The sequence below is a fragment of the Babylonia areolata genome, chromosome 13 (assembly GCF_041734735.1).
Source record: "Babylonia areolata isolate BAREFJ2019XMU chromosome 13, ASM4173473v1, whole genome shotgun sequence".
NCBI classification, from domain to species: Eukaryota; Metazoa; Mollusca; class Gastropoda; order Neogastropoda; family Buccinidae; genus Babylonia; species Babylonia areolata.
The window spans coordinates 27,339,165-27,358,681 of record NC_134888.1 but is presented as its reverse complement, the minus strand read 5'-3'; the positions used below and the strand labels follow the sequence as shown (position 1 = coordinate 27,358,681).

The window sequence follows — 19,517 nt, the reverse complement described above, 5'->3', positions numbered from 1 at the left end:
CTTTCCGTCCACAGATGAAACGACTGACACTTGGGACTCACAGCAGACAAGCAGCCCTCCAAGTTCACACAGTACATTGGAGTCACAGTGGTCTTCCCACACTTCTCAGTCTGGTATGTATCTTTGATTCTTGTTATTGTATTAGAATGCAGTTAATGAAATGATGAAGGGGAATGGGGAGGATAAGGAGAAAGAAACCAAAAGAAAACTCAAGAAGTGAAATTAGGTCTCGTGCTATGAATGAAAATGTACATGAATAACAGAGCTCAGTGGTGGATACACGTACGTGCGCGTGTGTGTAGGTGCAAAATTAACTTTACTATAAGACAATATTAATTATAAAAATTATGTTTTGAGATTTGACCTAGACTCAATTCCAATAATATGTCTATTTTCCTCGAGTATTTTGCCCATTTCAGTGGCCTGTGGGTTGATGTATTCCCGACAAAAATGTGTGTGTGTGTGTTTTGTTTGTTTGTTTTTAAAAAGGAGGGGGGAGGGGGATTTCTGTTTATGATAATTTTTGTCTGTAGGAAATTGTTTTTTTTTTTTATACAAAAAAACAAAACAAAAAAAAAAAACACTTAACTTTTTTTCCCCTTTCTTTTTCTGTATCGATATGGAGAGCCAGCGAGCAAGCCACCATGAGCGAATGTGCGTGTGTGTGTCTTAGATACCTCATTAATATTCATGAGTCTGTGTGGCCCAGTGCAGTACCGAGTTGCAGAAAAAAATTGGCGCCCTTCTTGTGCCAGACTTTCTCAGAAAAAAAATAAATAAATAAATAAAAATGTTCATGATTGAAAATTTCAAAATAATGACACATTGAGTGAAAAATTTCAATCTCAATTCGATCTCAAAACTAAAATGCAAGCGAAGCACGTAGTTGTGATTAGATGTTAAAAAATGCCCAAAACAAACACTCTTCCATCCTGGATACATCTTCACTGGAATGATTTTATGTGACTGCAGTGCCAGTGATGGGTCCTTCATAGGATTTTGACTTTCCTGCTGGAACAACTTTTCATACATTAGGTAGTATTTAAAAATTTTCTTTCTATAACTTTGCAGTTAACCAAATTACATGGCAGTGGATTTTGTTTCATATTTTGGGTTAATAGAATCAGCTAATATACTGTAAATAAGATAAAGAGAAATGATGATTTTAATAATAATAAGAAGAAGAAGAATAAGAAGAAGAATGCTATTTGGGCATGGATGAAAGGTGCAATAGAAGTGGACATCATCATCATAGTAATGACACATTCTCAGTTACTTGCATGCAACCTTAGATGTTACACCAAAACTAATTTGTTTAGAGTTTATAGTATTCTGTTAAAATAAAATGTTCATTGGGTATGGTGTTAAAGTGTCTATGGAGAATATCTTTACATTGTGTAAAATCTGGAAAGTACACTATGCTCTTCATTTTCAGATCTTGCAATCCCATCAACGCCACAGAGGGATCGACCCACTTCATCCACTGTTACTTTTGAAATGCAGCTTCCACATCCACCAAGTCCATCAACAGTCACACCAAGTTCAGCTGCGGTGATGCCTACTCCAGTCAATGTGATGCCTATTCAAGAGAGACCAGCCAGCACACCACCACGGCTAAATTAAATTAAATTAAAAATATTGCTTAGAGCCCAGCCGACCATGAAGGCCATATCAGGGCTATCCACCATTCAAAGTTTGATCACCGCAGATGGGCCACCCCAATGTTTTCAGCTTTCTACTGCACTGTGATCACTCCATGATAAAAATTTCACAACTTTTGTACTAAGCATATACTATATTAAATACTATTAAAAATATTTATTTCTTTTAAAAATTGCAATATTGTCCACGGAGGGACATCACGGAACAACGTTCTCAATGAATCTGCTGTAAAAAAACCCCGTCGTGTGTCATAAAAGTCCCAACAATCAATCAGAATATGTTGCACAGTGAGTGGTTCATCACACGGAATACACCAAGGAGCCTCTTCTCCTTTCAGGAGGTAGGAATGTGTGATGTATGTATGAAGTCGGCACAGCACTGTCATTTCTTTTCGATTCACCACAGCCATAGGCAGAGTCTCTTGAAGATTTGGTCGTATTTTAAATAATTTGTTATCTATTTGTTCATTCCATTCTTTCTGCCAGAGATCTTTAGTATACCGATGAACTTTGGGTTTAAAATCAGTAAAAGGAATATAAAACTTACATCGTTTCTCTCTAACACCACTCTTAGCCAGATTATCTGCTATTTCGTTCCCTTGAATGCCCACATGACCAGGCACCCAAGCCAGAATGATTACAAAACCATTTCTTTTAAGACCCACCACGGCTTCAGTCCACCTCTACTAGAAGATCCAAGAAAGGCGGTTCAAAACGCTCACTGTTCCACCCTGAGGCTGAGCAGGCTGAAACAGAAGATGAAGGTGAGAAGCTCTGGAAGGACTTTCTTAGAAGTGAAATTCAGAAAAACAAACTCAAAATGCAGCTGATGGAGGAGCAGCTGCGGCAACTCAGAGACCAAACTGGAAACTAGTTGTTGAAACAGTTCACCCCACCCCTTATCTTTTGTATCCAAAATGATCAAAACTGAACATGTATACATTTGTTTTTCTTTATCAGTCATTTACAGTTGCTCTCTAGCCAGGGAGAGAGGGCTTGGGGCATTTTTTTCTGACTCATTTTTTTGTAATCCCCCCACTTCTTGTGGTATTCCGGCCTAAGGGAGCTAATTTTGGTAAGAGTGCAGTAGCCGCTAACCTAATAATTTTTTTTATTTGAACCCAACTTTAAAGTTACTATTGATATTGTTGGAAATATTTTTGGCTATTCTTTCAATATTATAAAATAAATTCGCCTGTTTATAGTATGTGGTCGCCTAATATAGAATATTTTAATTTGGTTAATTCTGCTACTAGGCAACTAGGACCCACAATGCTGAGCGGAAGACTGTGGCAGATTCCCCGCAGATTTTACTCGAACCTCTAATAATTCTTACTGGGACCCTTCCTGTCCTCCCAGAGGAATTACATTTTACCTTGCCAGTATTTGTCATTTCAGTCATGAACAGAGTGCTGCCAAGTCAGGTCATTTTTTTTTTTTTTACCTTTTCATTATTTGTCATTTCAGTGATGAACAGAGTGCTGCTCACACAGATTGTTTACATTTCAGTCATGAACAGTGCGCTGCCTAGTCATATTGTTTGTTTACATTTCAGTCATGAACAGTGTGCTGCCTAGTCAGATTGTTTGTTAATATTTCAGTCATGAACAGTGTGCTGCCCAGTCAGATTGTTTGTTTACATTTCAGTCATGAACAGTTGCTGCCTAGCCAGGGAGAGAGGGTTTGGGCATGTGCTCATTTTGTTCCAGTTTGTTAAAGAATAAACCAACCAATTTCACATTTTTTAATAAACACTTGAAATGCAAATTGAATACTTGTACTACTCTGTGTGTGTGTGTGTGTGTGTGTGTGTGTGTGTGTGTGTGTGTGTGTGAGAGAGAGAGAGAGAGAGAGAGAGAGAGAGAGAGAGAGAGAGAGAGAGAGAGAGGCGGTGTGCAGAACATTTCATTCCAAGGCTATTGTTTACACACTATGTAGGCCTACATAAAACACTTAAAAGGGAGGGCTACAGTAACCTTGAATTCATAACAGTTTATGGCATGACCCTTATTGTGCAAGTCTATGAAGTAAAATAATAGGCCCTAGTTAATATGAAAATAGTGTGAGACAGGTTGAGGGCAGTAAAATGTGTGTGTGTGCGTGTGTGCGTGTGTGCGTGCGTGCGTGCGTGCGTGTGTGTGTGAGGAAGAGAAAGAGGGGAGGGGGGAACTTACCTGCACATTGATAGAATGGAAGTTTTTACGGTTCACGAACTCATGTTCCTGCTCGCTGGGTGCCCGGATGGGAACTTGTGTACCGTCGATACACGCGAATGTGTTCGGAAACCTTTGCATGTTAAAAAACTTGACTTTGGACAGATTCGCCTCATGCTGTGTCGGCATTCGGATGTTGTAGTTCTTCAACCGAAGAAGGGCCTCCGTGACACGTGTGATGGTTCTACTGACGGTGGGCTGGCTCACTCCAATCAAGTCTCCGACTGCATTTTGAAACATCCCAGTTGCGTAGTACCGTAATGTTATAAGTACTTGCAAAAGAGGGGTAAGCGCACCCTTTCGATCAATGTCAAATTCCAACGATTCTTCTATCTCCTCCGTAAGTAGGAGAATATTTTGGCGGAAAAAGCGAAACTTCTGGTACACTTTTGCATCACTGAACACCTCAAAAGGGTGTGTTCTATCTCTAAAAATGCGGAATCGCCGAATGTTAAGACGATTTCTCCGCTGCATACGTCGGTATGCGATGATAGCAGCCATTTTTGTTTGGGCATTTAGACCCAGACTACGCTCGCTACGCCTGCTAGATCGCGGGTGTAAATTTCACCCGTTTAGTCCCTCGTTTAGTCCTAGACTTCGCATAGTCGGGCTCCATGAATAGTTTACAACACGTTTTAGTCCGAGACAACTGAAATAGTCTCGGACTTCCTTCAAAGTCCCGGTCCATGAATTAGACCCCAGAGCTGCTGAAGAAGGCTTTCCTGGCCACAGGGATCCTCCCTGTGGACAGGACACAAATCCCTAACCAGGCCTTTCTCCCTGCTTCAGCCCTGGATCGAGTCCCTGAGGACCCTGCCCCGGCTCTTCCTGACCCTGTCCTTGATGCCTTGCCCTCCACGTCCTTGCCATCCACTTCCACTTCCTTGCCCTCCACTTTCTCAGCAATTGCAGGACCAATTGAGGACCATGGAGAAGATGCAGCTGCAGCCACAGAGGAACAGCCTGCAACTGAAGACCTGGACCAGCTGGTCACTTTGCCTATCACCGCAGAAGACGTAGCGGGACTCCAGGACCTGGTGATCGAGATTGAAGGTGGAGACCCGATAAGACTTGACCTCCATGGTCTTGGGGAGCAGCCGTTTTTGCCTTCTGCATCATCCACGTCTGTTCAGAGTGATGTGGACACCATCTTTGGCATCAAACAAGCCACAATGTCTCCTTCCAGCAAAATAAGAGGCAATAGGCCTACTCAAAGCGGTCATCGGTTGCTGACAAGCGACGAGGTGTTTTTGGACAAAATGGCCCAGAAAGCAGAGGAGGAGAGAAAAGAGGCAGAGAAACAGGCACGGAAGGCCAAAGCTGAGGAAAGGAAGGCTAAAGCTAAAGAAAGGAAGGTCAAAGCAGAGGAAACAAAGAAACTGAAAGCTGCCAAGATGTCTTCCTCCACTGCCCCCACCAACTCGGCCACCCCCACGACCCCATTCCCTCCACTTCCTATTTGAACCATGTGTTATTTTTACTGTTCTTTTTCTTGAAATCGTAGTGTTTGTCATACACTGGCATTCTCAAGTTCATACAAATTTTAAAGATTTTTGTTTAAAGATTATAAGGTTTGAAATGTATAACACCTTGTTGCTTTGTGTGTGTGTGTGTGTGTGTGTGTGTGTGTGATAGAAAATGAACTCTGATATGGTCAAAACCCACCGCTTTTTCCTCTGCATAACCAAAAATCAACTATTAAACACATTGCCTGGATCTTCAGATGTTAAAAAATCACAGATAAGCAAGAATTATCGGCAAAATAAACTGGTTTATTTTTCTTTGTTACAAAAATACAGCACTTAGACCTAGCAGGCAACACTAAGCGAAATTGAAACATGAAGTGAGCGAAATTGTATGGGGGGTAAGCGAATTTGTACCAACACTGCGTGGTAGGCTGAAACCCTTTCCTGATGAATATTCATGAGTTGACAAACTGCAGAGCGTCTGAAACTCCTGCTGATTGGTCAATGTTGCTGGAAAGCCACCACCGACGCATGCAGGCCGAGTGTGCTAAGCACAGTAACCTCGAATGTGTGTGACCGATTTAGAGTGAGCGAAATAGGAACTAGGCACCCTAGTCTGATTTGCTGGATTTTTGACAAAGTTGTAATTTTTTTAAAGTTGCAAGACGAGTTTGATGACTACCAACTGCCAAGAGTTTTAGCATAATCTGAATGATGATTCTGAAGATGATTTTGAATCATTTTAATGATTTTTGCATGAGAATCTTGTAAAAATCGATCTAGATATTGACTGACCAAGTTTCACTGATAGTGAAGTCGATACCTGAATGTCAATTGATCGCCTGACCTCCAAAATCATGAATCAAACACTGGACCTCCGAAATCGATCAGTGAGTCAGTCTTGATTCCACTGATATTTATTGGCATTCTGCATGATATTCCTGATCGTGCTAGACCAGTGGATTATATTTCTGATTTGGTTAAGTTTTGCCAAAGTTTTGAAGTTTCAAAGTTGCAAGATGAGTTTGATGACTTGAGAGTCGTAGTGTAATAAGAACAATAATTCTGAAAATGATTTTGAACCGTTTTAATGATTTCTGCGTGAGAATCTTGTAAAAGTTGATCTTATTGACTGACCTAGACATCGATGGAGTTTCATCGATATTGAGAGTGAAGTCAGTACTTTATCCTGTCCTCCAAAGCACCAGGTGGAGAGAAAGATGTCAACGTCCCTGAGCCTGAGCTGGTCACAGAAGCATGGGAAGTGTTGACCTGGCAGATCAACATGCATCCTATTATCCAGTTGGTCACCCATCTGTACGCTGGTGACGATATATCTGCTGCTGGTTGTTACAGACAGCCATGGTCAACTCAACACCATCATATGTAAGGCCACCAACATGCCATCACAATCAACGAAGAATCTGCAACATTTGGAATTCAGACTTGGTATTCTCAAAGCTCTGTGCAAGGGCAACATTTCAAGAAAACACCCACCACCACAGTCAGTCAGTCAGGCAGGTGTGACTAATGCCAATCCACTCACCTAGAACATCGTCCATCTTCCAGGGAGGAAGAAAAACTGTAAAATGTGTCCAAAAAAGAAAGTGCATGCTCCATCAGGTTGAGGTGTGGAAACCGTGTTTGGCTGTGCTGTCTGTTGTGTTCACCTCTGCAAAGGGGGGAGTGCTTTGCAGAATTTTGCCAGCAGCTCAGTCTCATATAAATCAAAAGCACACATTTTCTATTCACACTACCTGACAAAAGCAAAGAATAATTCGAAAAGATTTTTTAATTCTTCAAGTCCGGGAATGAAGCAGTACTGGAAACCTTCATGGTAGACAAATGCGTGTCCAAAATTACTGCTACTGAAAAAATATTTTCAAATAGTGCTGTAGAACTTCGCCATTTTGGATGTGTTCAAATGCAAAGTAAATTCCTTGGATTGTTTCAAGGCTGTGAAGGACAAGATCCGAGATTCTGTGGGGAACAAGTGAGTGTCAGAGTGAAGATGACAATGTTGAGTGATTGGAGCAATTGCATGAGCATGGAATCTTTTTATTACTTATCTAAAATTGGGACTGTATGTGCAAGAAGTGGATGATGTTTTCGAGGCAGGGGAAAGTGAACTTTGCTGACTGTACAACAAACCGGATAGAGAGTTGTCATCAGAAAATAAAATCAGAGGTTTCCTGAATGGGACCACTGGATCTAATGCTCAAGAACATTATTTTCATCATTGCAACATCAGAAAATGAGTGTACACAGACACTTTTTGTGTGTGTATATATTATACATTATATATATATATATATATATATATATATATATATATATATATGTGTGTGTGTGTGTGTGTGTGTGTCATATATATTCAGCCTAGCAAGAGTGTGTGACAAGGACATTTACTCGTTTACAATCAATGTTTTATAAGTATGTAAACAATGTTTGATAAGTATGAACTGCCATGGGAAAATGTTATTTCTGTGCTCACGGATTCATGCAGTCAGTGTAATGAGAGGCTTGTGACGTCGTTAAGAGCAGACCAGCACAAACGGCAGAAAATTCTACGCGCATCTGTGCATTAAGAAGCACTCCCTGACTCATCTCGTTATACACATTCCGGCGGTACCGCAAGGCCCCGCCCCCTATCGCCTGGCCCGGTTGAGCATCATGATGCGGAGATGCGCCGTACCGTAGTTACTAAAAAAAAAAAAAAAAAGCAGAGATGGTGCACTCGCGGTCAAGGTCGGCACCGCATTATCTGGGGAGAACTCATTGAATGATCAGGGAAGGGAAAAAGTTAATCTACATTATGTTTGCTGCTTTTATTGATCAACAAATTCTTAGATGGAGGATAATTAACATGATCATTGTGAATTAATTACCAAGTTAGTGACGCATCCCGCTTATCATCAGATTCTGCGAATTTTCTGCCGTTAGTGCTGGTCTGCTCTTAACGACATCACAGAGGCTCCAAACTGGGACTGCAAGCACTGATCAGAAAAAAGTCCTACATGTACACATCTCTTGGACATGAATGGTGATTCATCATTTCACGTCGTCATGCACACAATTGTGCAAAGAAATTTTGTGAGCCATTTGGGGGATTTGTTGAGCAGATGATGGCTGACATTCATACTGACTTCAGATGGAGTGCTCATTTGAAGGACAGTCTTTTTGAACTGTCTGATACCTGGTATTACACCTACAGCCCCAGAGAGATATGTGCCACACAGGTGGATGTCTGTCCTCTCTCTCCGTGGGGAGGTTGTCAGATTGTGCTCTCTCACTGTTCGCTATATTCTACATGATTCACCATGTATTGTGAAGAAAATGAAGTGGTGTTTGGTTTCATACTGGACTTCTCTAACTCATCGTCGATGTTATATTATGTGATCAGACATGTGCTCATGGATGTTCTCAGATTGTGTGTGTGTTAGTCTTTCACCGGTTCGTGTAGAGTGCCCCGCCATCATGACCTAGTTTCAACACAGCGGACTGCCACAGCAAGGTACTGTGGCCAGCATGGATCGAGTGACGCGATCCATGCAAAAGACTGAAGTCACAGCGGTCAAGGATCAGTTTCTTGAACGCATAACACACACATTGGACCCTATACAGAAAACAATAGATACTGTAACTGAACATATGCCCCACTGGCGTTTTTCATTTTTTCACCGTGTGTTGGGACGTATGCTCCCAAACAAGTTTCATGCACGTGGACGGACATCGCTAACAATCGGCAAAAATATACTGAACCCTTGCCTATTGATTATAGCACCCTTCCTTCAGATTTATTTCAGTCAACGTTAGAAATTTGTTTAAAAAATAAGCCACAGAAAAAGGTACTGAAGGTTCACATATACTACACAACCAATAAGATTCTGGTGCAGGGCCGCGTGTGCGGTGCCTGGGTGGATGAGGAATTCCACAGGCTGCGTGCCATCGTCCAAGAATTAGCCGCTGACCTGCCCAGTACACGCCCCCGCCGGCCCCTAGGAAGACTCACAGACCAAATCAACACACTTCTCACCACATCTCCCGACAGAGCTACACCGCAGCAGCAGACTCAGCGGGACGCACAGACAGGAGACCAGATCAACACGCCTCTCCCCTTAATTCCGGAAAACCCCAATCCCCCCACCCTTTCTCACTGCCCCTCTCCACCTCACAACCACTCACTTGATGGCTCGCTCTCCCACAGTGCTCCAGCAGCTGGTGGTCTGACTTCACCATTCTCTGCAGACACACCCACCCCAGACATCACCAGCAGTGACATCTCCACGACAGAAACTGCGGAAAACCATACAACATACAACACCGGCAAAAGTGACACAGCAACGGAACATCCTGACATAGACATAGTAAACAATCCTAGTATACAATCCTAAATCTGGTGCTAAGTTCTATGGTACTGCTGTATCATAAACAGACTCTCAAGAAATTGTGTACTTTAAGAAATCAATTGACATTTCACATTTCTATTCCTTTTCCAATATGATTTTTTGTTTGTTTTTGTTTGTTGTTTTTTTTTGTTTTGTTTGTTTTTCAACATTATTCTTTGTTGTGTTCTTTTTCCTTTTCTTTTTTTTATTTTTTATTTTTTTTATGTGCACTACATTTCTCAGAGCAATTGATTAAGAACTCAGCACCGATTGATTTGTTGCTCTCCCCTGTATGTTTTCAGTCTCCCTCAGCGTTAAAAGTCCAAATTCTCATTTTATTTGTTACAAGACTTTTTCTTCTTCTTCTTTATTTGATATTTTCGCTGTATCGTTGTTCTCCGATAATTTGTATTGGACTGTGCCATGGTTCAGTAACTGAGCTTCGCCACGGTTCTTTAACTGTGCGCTGTGCAGCAGTTCCCTGTCTGCGCTGTGCCGCGGTTCTTTGTGTGCTGTGCCGCAGTTCTTTAATTGTGTGCTGTGCCGCGGTTCTTTAATTGTATGCTGTGACGCAGTTCTTTAATTGTGTGCTGTGCCGCGGTTCTTTAATTGTATGCTGTGACGCAGTTCTTTAATTGTGTGCTGTGCCGCGGTTCTTTAATTGTGTGCTGTGCCGCAGTTCTTTAATTGTGTGCTGTGCCGCAGTTCTTTAATTGTGTGCTGTGCCGCAGTTCTTTAATTGTGTGCTGACGCGATTCTCTGACTGTACTGTGCCGCGGTCTCTGACTGTACTGTGCCGCGGTTCTCTGTGTTGTGCCGCGGTTCCCTGACTGTGCTGTGCCGCGGTTCTCTGACTGTGCTGTCCCGCGGTTCCCTGACTGTGCTGTGCCGCGGTTCTCTGACTGTGCTGTCCCGCGGTTCCCTGACTGTGCTCTGCCACGCTTTTTGTTGTTGAAGCTTTCAATCTGCTTGCTTGCTTGCCGTTTGCTAGATACAGGATTGTGTCTGACTGGTGAACGCTATCCTGTGGTGTTGTCAGTACTGCCCTGTCCAGCAACGGCCAAAAACAAGACATATGCTCGACTTACGTTCATTTTTTGTGATTATCTTACTTTTTTCCCTTTGTGCTTCCCCCCCCACAGGTATATAGTTTTTGTCAAATACTCCTTACTATTAGTCTACACTATGGGTACTAATGTGCAACAGTCTGACTTGAGTAATAAAGTTTTTGAATCTTGAATCTTGATGTTGGCCTGGACACATTGCAGATGTTGGATGCTCTTACTCTGTTCTTCAGTTTCCTCACAACGGATGGTGTACAAAGACATCCACGAAGAAATCCTTTGCAGATGTGGTGCGTCAGACACTGGCAGAGAAAATGTGCACAGAATTACATCATGTGTGAACAAAAAGCAGTCGGGATTTACCAGAGATGGCAAAGAGAGAAAATCTCCACTGACACACAAGTACTTCTTCCAACGTATGAAAACTGTTGCCATATTCAATTTTCATGTCGCAGTTTTTCTAGAAAATTTTTTTTTTTTTTTTAAAGTAAAAGTTTTTCCAAAGGAAAGAGCCCTCAATGCACCTTCTGCATTCGAAACAGCATGAGCTGTTCAACAATTTCTGTGGTTTGTTCCTCAGGCCAGAATGTTTGCAGGGAAGACCAAGTGCTGTGGACTTGAGCAAAGAAGAGAACTTCTTGCCAATAAGACAAATATTTGTTGGCAGCAAGACTACAGAAATAAGTCAAACAAATGAGGGATAAAGCTTCTAAAAAGAGTTTCTGTTGTTGGCCTGCAAAGCATACACAGCAGCTGGTTTCCATCTTCAGCAAAAAATGCTCATAGACAACAAGGCTTTGAAGCTCATCAGTGCTCCTGATCCAGAAGCGAGGTGTACTTCGACTGCCGCAACTTACCTAGAGCATGGGAAAACACTGTCAAATGTGCTTCCAGCAGAACAGAAAGATGCCTTTTCGAAGGAAGTGAAAGCGTACACTACGTCTCCATCTCTGTCTCACTTGCTTTCTCTCTCATGGCATCAAGGTGTGCTGTGGTGCTGTGTGAAAAATAATTGTGTCCATGAACTACATCAAGACAACTGGTATGTTGATAAATTTAATCATTTCTTTCATATTCGACCATTTTTCTACAATGTAATTTTAGTTATTTTGTCGATGCTGGTGGATATAATGCGCACATCGTGAAGTACGCGAGAGACGCTCAGCGCCAGCCATCAGCATGGGCTAATCAGTAACCAGCCGACTGCCACAACTGGGTTCAGTTGCCGTCATGGGTCCAGTCACCACCCGATCCGTGATTAAGGGGAAACAGAACAACGAACATCACTTCGAACACATATCAGACACGCTTGACCCCATCCAAAAAACATTCGACACCACATCACTATATATGCCATGTTGGCGTTACTGTTTATTCCGCCGTTATGTGGGAACCTCTGCACCGAAGGAGTCTCTGTGTGCATGGAGTGACTACACAAGCAGCCATGTGTTGTGTACTACAGTGTTGCCTGCTGACTGCTTGACATTGCCACCAGGTCTCTTCCAGTCAACTCTGGAACTAAGACTGAAAGCACGGCCCAGCAGAAAATTGCTGAAGATACATATATATTACACGACAAACAAAATACTTGTGCAAGGCCGAGCATGCAGGGAGTGGGTGGAATGCGAGTTCGACAAGTTACGCTCCATCGTTCACACACTGGCTGCCAGTCACCCTTCACTTCTATCAAAGGCAGACGGCATGGCATCAGTGTGTGCGACCAGCCAATAGCGAAAAGACGTTACCACTGCCGCAGCCCCGGTTACGCCAACCACACTGGATGCTGAGGTAACGTATGTTTACCCAGCCCTGCCCCTCGCCCTCACCACACAGACCGGAAACACCCCACCGCGCAGCGATCCAGCCCTGCAGCAGTGTTCTGCGGTTCTCTGACTGTGCTGTGATGCGGTTCCCTGACTGTGCTGTGCCGCGGTTCCCCGTGTTGTGCTGCGGTTCTCTGACTGTGCTGTGCCACGGTTCTCTGCATTGTGCCGCGGTTCTCCGACTGTACTGTACCACGGTTCTCTGACTGTGCTGTGTCGTGACTGTGCTGTGCCGCGGTTCTCTGTGTTGTTCCGCGGTTCTCTGACTGTACTGTGCCGCAGTTCCCTGACTGTGCTCTGCCGCGCTTTTTGTTGTTGAAGCTTTCAATCTGCTTGCTTGCTTGCTGTTTGCTAGATACAGGATTGTGTCTGACTGGTGAACGCTATCCTGTGGTGTTGTCAGTACTGCCCTGTCCAGCAACGGCCAAAAACAAGACATATGCTCGATTTACATTCATTTTTTGTGATTATCTTACTTTTTCCCTTTGTGCTTTTCCCCCACAGGTATACAGTTTTTGTCAAATACTCCTTACTATTAGTCTACACTATGGGTACTAATGTGCAACAGTCTGACTTGAGTAATAAAGTTTTTGAATCTTGAATCTTGATGCTGGCCTGGACACATTGCAGATGTTGGATGCTCTTACTCTGTTCTACTTCAGTTTCCTCACAAAGGATGGTGTACAAATGAAATGAAATGAAATTATGGTGCTTAGAGCCTCGCCGACCACTAAGGCCATGGATGGTGTACAAAGACATCCACAAAGAAATCCTCTGCAGATGTGGTGCGTCAGACACTGGCAGAGAAAATGTGCACAGAATTACGTCATGTGTGAACAAAAAGCAGTCAGGATTTACCAGAGATGGCAAAGAGAAAATTTCCACCGACACACAAGTACTTCTTCCAACGTATAAAAACTGTTGCCATATTCAATTTTCATGTCGCAGTTTTGCTAGAAATTTTTTTTTTTTTTTAAGTAAAAGTTTTTTCCAAAGGAAAGAGCCCTCAAGGCACCTTTTGCGTTCAAAACAGCATGAGCTGTTCAACAATTTCTGTGGTTTGTTCCTCAGGCCAGAATGTTTGCAGGGAAGACCAAGTGCTGTGGACTTGAGCAAAGAAGAGAACTTCTTGCCAGGAAGACAAATATTTGTTGGCAGCAAGACTACAGAAATAATTCAAACAAATGAGGGATAAAGCTTCTAAAAAGAGTTTCTGTTGTTGGCCTGCAAAGCATACACAGCAGCTGGTTTCCATCTTCAGCAAAAAATGCTCATAGACAACAAGGCTTTGAAGCTCATCAGTGCTCCTGATCCAGAAGCGAGGTGTACTTCAACTGCCGAAACTTACCTAGAGCATGGGAAAACACTGTCAAATGTGCTTCCAGCAGAACAGAAAGATGCCTTTTCGAAGGAAGTGAAAGCGTACACTACGTCTCCATCTCTGTCTCACTTGCTTTCTCTCTCATGGCGTCAAGGTGTGCTGTGGTGCTGTGTGATGATTGTGAAAAATAATTGTGTCCATGAACTACATCAAGACAATTAACTGGTATGTTGATAAATTTAATCATTTCTTTCATATTCGACCATTTTTCTACAATGTAATTTTAGTTATTTTGTCGATGCTGGTGGATATAATGCGCACATCGTGAAGTACGCGAGAGACGCTCAGCGCCAGCCATCAGCATGGGCTAATCAGTAACCAGCCGACTGCCGCAACTGGGTTCAGTTGCCGTCATGGGTCCAGTCACCACCCGATCCATGATTAAGGGGAAACAGAACAACGAACATCACTTCGAACACATATCAGACACACTTGACCCCATCCAAAAAACATTCGACACCACATCACTATAAAAGCCATGTTGGCGTTATTGTTTATTCTGCCGTTATGTGGGAACCTCTGCACCGAAGGAGTCTCTGTGTGCATGGAGTGACTACACAAGCAGCCATGTGTTGTGTACTACAGTGTTGCCTGCTGACTGCTTGACATTGCCACCAGGTCTCTTCCAGTCAACTCTGGAACTAAGACTGAAAGCACGGCCCAACAGAAAATTGCTTACGATACATATATATTACACGACAAACAAAATACTTGTGCAAGGCCGAGCATGCAGGGAGTGGGTGGAATGCGAGTTCGACAAGTTACACTCCATCGTTCACACACTGGCTGCCAGTCACGCTTCACCTCTATCAAAGGTGGACAGCATGGCATCAGTGTGTGTGACCAGCCAACAGCGAAAAGACGTTACCACTGCCGCAGCCCCGGTTACGCCAACCACACAGCTGGATGCTGAGGTAACGTATGTTTACCCAGCCCTGCCCCTCGCCCTCACCACACAGACCGGAAACACCCCACCCTGCAGCGATCCAGCCCTGCAGCCTCAAGACTTTTCACACACCCCCCGGCCCCCCAGTTACTCATCCCCCCCCCCCCCCCCCCCCGTCTCCATGACAACTGAGGAGGACGTAACACATCCGACAGTGGAAACACCAGACACGGATTGTTCCCCACCCTCTCCAGTTATCCACATCACCAAATCTACTTCATTCAGCCCCCCTCATGGAAAAGACAATGCTCCCTGCACCCCCAACACTGACAACAGTGGACCAGACGAGCCCAACATTCATCTAGCAGACAACCGATGTTCCACCACAACTACAGATGATTCCAACACTTCCACAACAGGTGACTCTAACACGTCCATGACAGGAGACTCTCAGCCTGTTACAAGTGACGAACCCGACACCAACTATACACATGACTCCAGCAATGCTTCAAACACACCCACAGACGGCAGCTGTTGTCATGGTGACTGTGTTCCCATGTCACACTTCAACACAGTTACAAAAGCTCTTCAATCAGAAATCTCGGCTCTCCAAGCTTCACTTCAACAATTGAGACAAACATTCAATATTGAGATAGATGCACTATGTGCCAAAAGTGGTTCCTCACAAAAGGACAGTTTGAAAAGACCGGTCAGCAAACCCTCAGAGTCAGATTCTGTTGACACTGATGTGGAATTGCCATCAGATTTCTGTGCTGAGCATCAAAGCCCTGTGGTCTCACAGTCAGAAGGGACTGACAGTGACAGAGTAGCTGTGTCAGAAAAGGGTTCGGAATCAGAAGATGAAGGGCTTCACAGTGAGCCCGCAACAGAAAGGAAGATCTTTTTCAGTTATGTTTTGGAAGAACTCCAAAGGTGCAGTTCCTTTGTAGAAGTTCAGCTTCTTGCAGAGCAAAAGGAGATGATTGAAAGGTTTTGTCTTCCGGTTCCAAGCATCTCCAATCCTGTTGGGTCCATAACTGACAGACAAACATGGTTGCTGTTGGAACCTGAGGTAAGGCACAGATGCTTTCCACTTCGTGTTGAAGGAGATGGCAATTGTCTTTTTCGGTCACTGAGTCTTCTGCTGTTCGGTGATGAAAAGCATCATGTGGAGATGCGCTGCAGGATTGTTATGGAGATGGCAGGCAATCCAAAATTGTTCCTTGATGGCAGATCATGGTGTGGTCCTCATGATAGGGTGTCTCCTGAGGAAATTATACTTGTTGCAAAAGCAACGTCTGTGTCTTCAAGCCCTTCCCTCGAGACTGCATTTCAAGAAGAGGTGATGGCTGTTAAACAGCCAGGCACATTTGCAGGTCTGTGGGAGTTATTTGCAGCATGTCAGGTGACAAAATGTGCATTGCAATCAGTTCACCCATCTGTTGGGTATCCGCTCTACAGGCTGCATTGCAATCGCATTATGAGACCACACAGTGCACACCCTGACCACAAGTTGTTCATCATGTGGTCATCCACTCATGATGATGGGACCAGTGGTGACAACTGGCTACCCAATCATTTTGTGCCTTTACTGTTGAGATCACCAAATGAGACCTTCCCCAAAAGGCATGTTTTCTATCAAATCCAATGGCATGGCAGCGCACACGTTGGGGAAGTGCTTGAAACAGATGAGCTGCTACAGCTTTGCTGTGTGAGGTACCTGGAGTCCTCAAAAAAAGATGGTCAGAAAGTATATTTCTGGATTCATGATCCAGAAGTATCTTGGGAACCATTCACTAAACACAATAACACTTTCATACTGACTGCAGCATTATTCCAGTTTCTATATTTTAATTGTTTTTGTTTCAACCAACAGTTTTGGTTTCAGCATGTAAGATAGGACAAGTGTGAACCACTTTAGAACTGTTGTTAGTACAAAAATGTTATTCTTAAATCTATGCAACTGATAAATGATTAACCATATTTAAACAACAAAAAATCAGTTACATGCAAAATAGTATTTGTCATGATTGTGTTTAGAGATTTCTTATAGGAAATTAATGCTGCTGTTCCTGGAGAAAGCGTGACACATAATATTTTAATGTTTCCATAACACATCAGATTAGATTTGTTTGGATGTGCAAGACTCTGCCTCACTTATTATCTTTTAAGTTTTCATGTCACCTGCCCAATAACTAATTCATATTAGATTTTTTTTGTGTGTGATATGTTTTTTTTATAGTTATATGTCTCATTAAATTCCAGGATTCCGACCTGTTGCGGCCTCTACAATCAGGAGGATCTGGGCAGCACTACTTCCATTTGTTGTGGTTGCACGTCCCATGACAGACCTGTGCTGGGTCTGTCAGAAGAACATGCACCACATCTACAGGAGTGCCAACCTCAGCGACGAGGAGAAAGGTGAGCTGCTCACTGCTCAACAGGCTCACCTCAGTCGTGTGGAGGAAGAACGACGGTTCTACAGGACCATGACAGCGGCATGCAAGGCAGTGGTGCAGGAACAGGGACTTCAGGAGCTGAGTGCAAGCCCCAGCAACAGCAGAGCCTGTTCCATGCACTACTCTTGACTTCGCCCAACAAGTCCACCTTCCACACAGCCCCTACCAGCCTGGGCCTCTCTATTTTTTTAACCCCAAGGAAAGTGGGCATCTTTGGGGTTTGCTGTGAGGGACTTCCTCAGCAGATAAACTATCTGATCGATGAAGGAGCATCCTCCAGCAAAGGATCCAATGCTGTTGTATCATACCTCCACCACTTCTTCAACAACTATGGAGTGGGAGAGCAGCACTGTGATCTGCATTGTGACAATTGTTCGGGACAGAACAAAAACAGATTTGTTTTGTGGTACTGTGCTTGGCGGGTGTTGATGGGCAAACATTCTTCAATCGGTCTGCACTTCATGCCTCCAGGACACACAAAATTCGCTCCGGACTGGTGCTTCGGTCTCTTGAAGCGAGCATTTAGGAGAGCTGAAGTACATTGTCTTCAGGACCTGTGTGATGTGGTGCAGGACAGTACACCTGTGAAACACAACAGGGCACAGGTTGTGAAGGGGGAGGCACAGGATGCCAGAACACAGGTGGACGTGTTTGACTGGCAGCAATTTTCTGGCCATCATTTCCGTAAATTGCCTGGAATTAAGAAGATTGGTCATTTTCGCTTCTCATCAGACAGGCCCGGATGCATGATGTACAGGGAAACTCTGGCAGACCAGGAAACAGTGTTTCCTTTAGTTGATGAAGATAAGGTGGCTACTGTTCTGAGGGAGCTTCCCAATGAGCCAGCCATCATACCACCTCCAGGCCTGTCTCTTGAGAGGCAAAATTACCTGTACAAAAACATCAGAAGTTTTGTGCGGGAAGATGCAAAGGACTTTTTGACGCCAGAGCCAAGATATTGAAACTCATAGCTGTCATGTGTGAAGGTCTGACAAACCATTTTCTCTTTTGGAGCATACTTCATAGAACTTTGCATGTGTGCCTGACATGGACTTCAAGAGATTCATTTCGTTACTGAAGGAGGCGTCAAAGTATGTGGACCGTGCTTGGTGAATGTGAAATAATTGTATACGCTACACCAAATCTACTTATAAAAAATATTTTTAAAATATAAAGAGAGAGTGAGTTAGAGAGAAAAAGATATTTCAGAAGACTTCAGTATGTGTGTGTGGACTTATTCAGCATATCGACATGAGAAATTTCAGGTATGTGAATTTTTGTTTCATATTGTTTTGTGAAATTTGTGATTTTTGGTTGTTGTGGGGTAGAGGTGTCATTTACTACTTTTTTTTCTTTGGTCACTGCATGTTACTGTTTAGGTTTTGGGCTTTGTACTAGAACTACCATACACCAGATCAGATTCAAAGTGAACTAAAGACTGCCTCAGTCTTACATGATAGATTCCTCCCTGAAAGATATAAAAATTATTTTTATTACACTTACAGCAAAATAACTGTCTGTTCTAAACTTTGATAATATGTTTGAACATATAACCAGATGATGATCAGTGTACATGCTTTAGAGAAATCATGAATAGCCAGCTACAGTGAATGCTTCAGTGTGCACTTTTATGTAAAATCTTTGCATACAAAATCGGTTAAAAATGTAAATCAATGATAAATTATACATTTCTTTTTGGTTTGGTTTGAAACAGGAAGGGGTGATAATGATTTTCACCAAGTTTCATTCATTTTAGTGAAGAAATAACCTCCGTTGCTATGGACATTTTATCAAGATAGCTCTGCCAACTTAAAGTGGCATTTTCTCAAAATGGCCGTCATGCTACATACTGTATTTAAACTAATATAACTTTTGTTTGAATAAACCTACATGAAAACAAAGTATATGTTTGTGAAGCTTTATTTCTCTAGTTTTTGATTATGCAAATATCTGAAAATCTTCAAAATGACACTTAATGTACCCTTTGTGGGATCGCTTCACACACACACACATATATATATATATATAGACACACACACACATACATACTTATATAATTATGTATTTATATATGTAGTGTGTATGTGTGTTATTTTTTCCAGGCTGATAGACACAGCAGAGGTAAGTAAGAGAATACACTACAACTGTACAAGCACTTTACTTCCCACTGTACTGT

The 19,517-nt window shown here is 42.9% G+C and overlaps 2 protein-coding genes and 1 long non-coding RNA gene across 3 annotated transcripts in view; 2 read left to right on the top strand and 1 right to left on the bottom strand.

The window, feature by feature from the left end:
- LOC143289182 (uncharacterized) overlaps positions 1–19,517 on the bottom strand; it is a 45,618-nt gene that overhangs the window by 10,133 nt on the left and 15,968 nt on the right. The gene's annotated exons all lie outside the window — the stretch shown is intronic.
- Positions 15,064–17,365, top strand: LOC143289286 (uncharacterized). The gene has a single exon (XM_076598287.1). The coding sequence runs from the start codon at positions 15,064–15,066 to the stop codon at positions 16,780–16,782; it is 1,719 nt and encodes a 572-aa protein (XP_076454402.1). The 3' UTR covers positions 16,783–17,365.
- LOC143289285 (uncharacterized) lies at positions 17,366–18,303 on the top strand. The gene has a single exon (XM_076598285.1). The coding sequence runs from the start codon at positions 17,383–17,385 to the stop codon at positions 18,301–18,303; it is 921 nt and encodes a 306-aa protein (XP_076454400.1). The 5' UTR covers positions 17,366–17,382.

Coding starts and splice junctions, on each gene's coding strand:
- LOC143289286 (XM_076598287.1), top strand. CDS start 15,064: ATGACAACTGAGGAGGACGTAACACATCCGACAGTGGAAACACCAGAC.
- LOC143289285 (XM_076598285.1), top strand. CDS start 17,383: ATGCAAGGCAGTGGTGCAGGAACAGGGACTTCAGGAGCTGAGTGCAAG.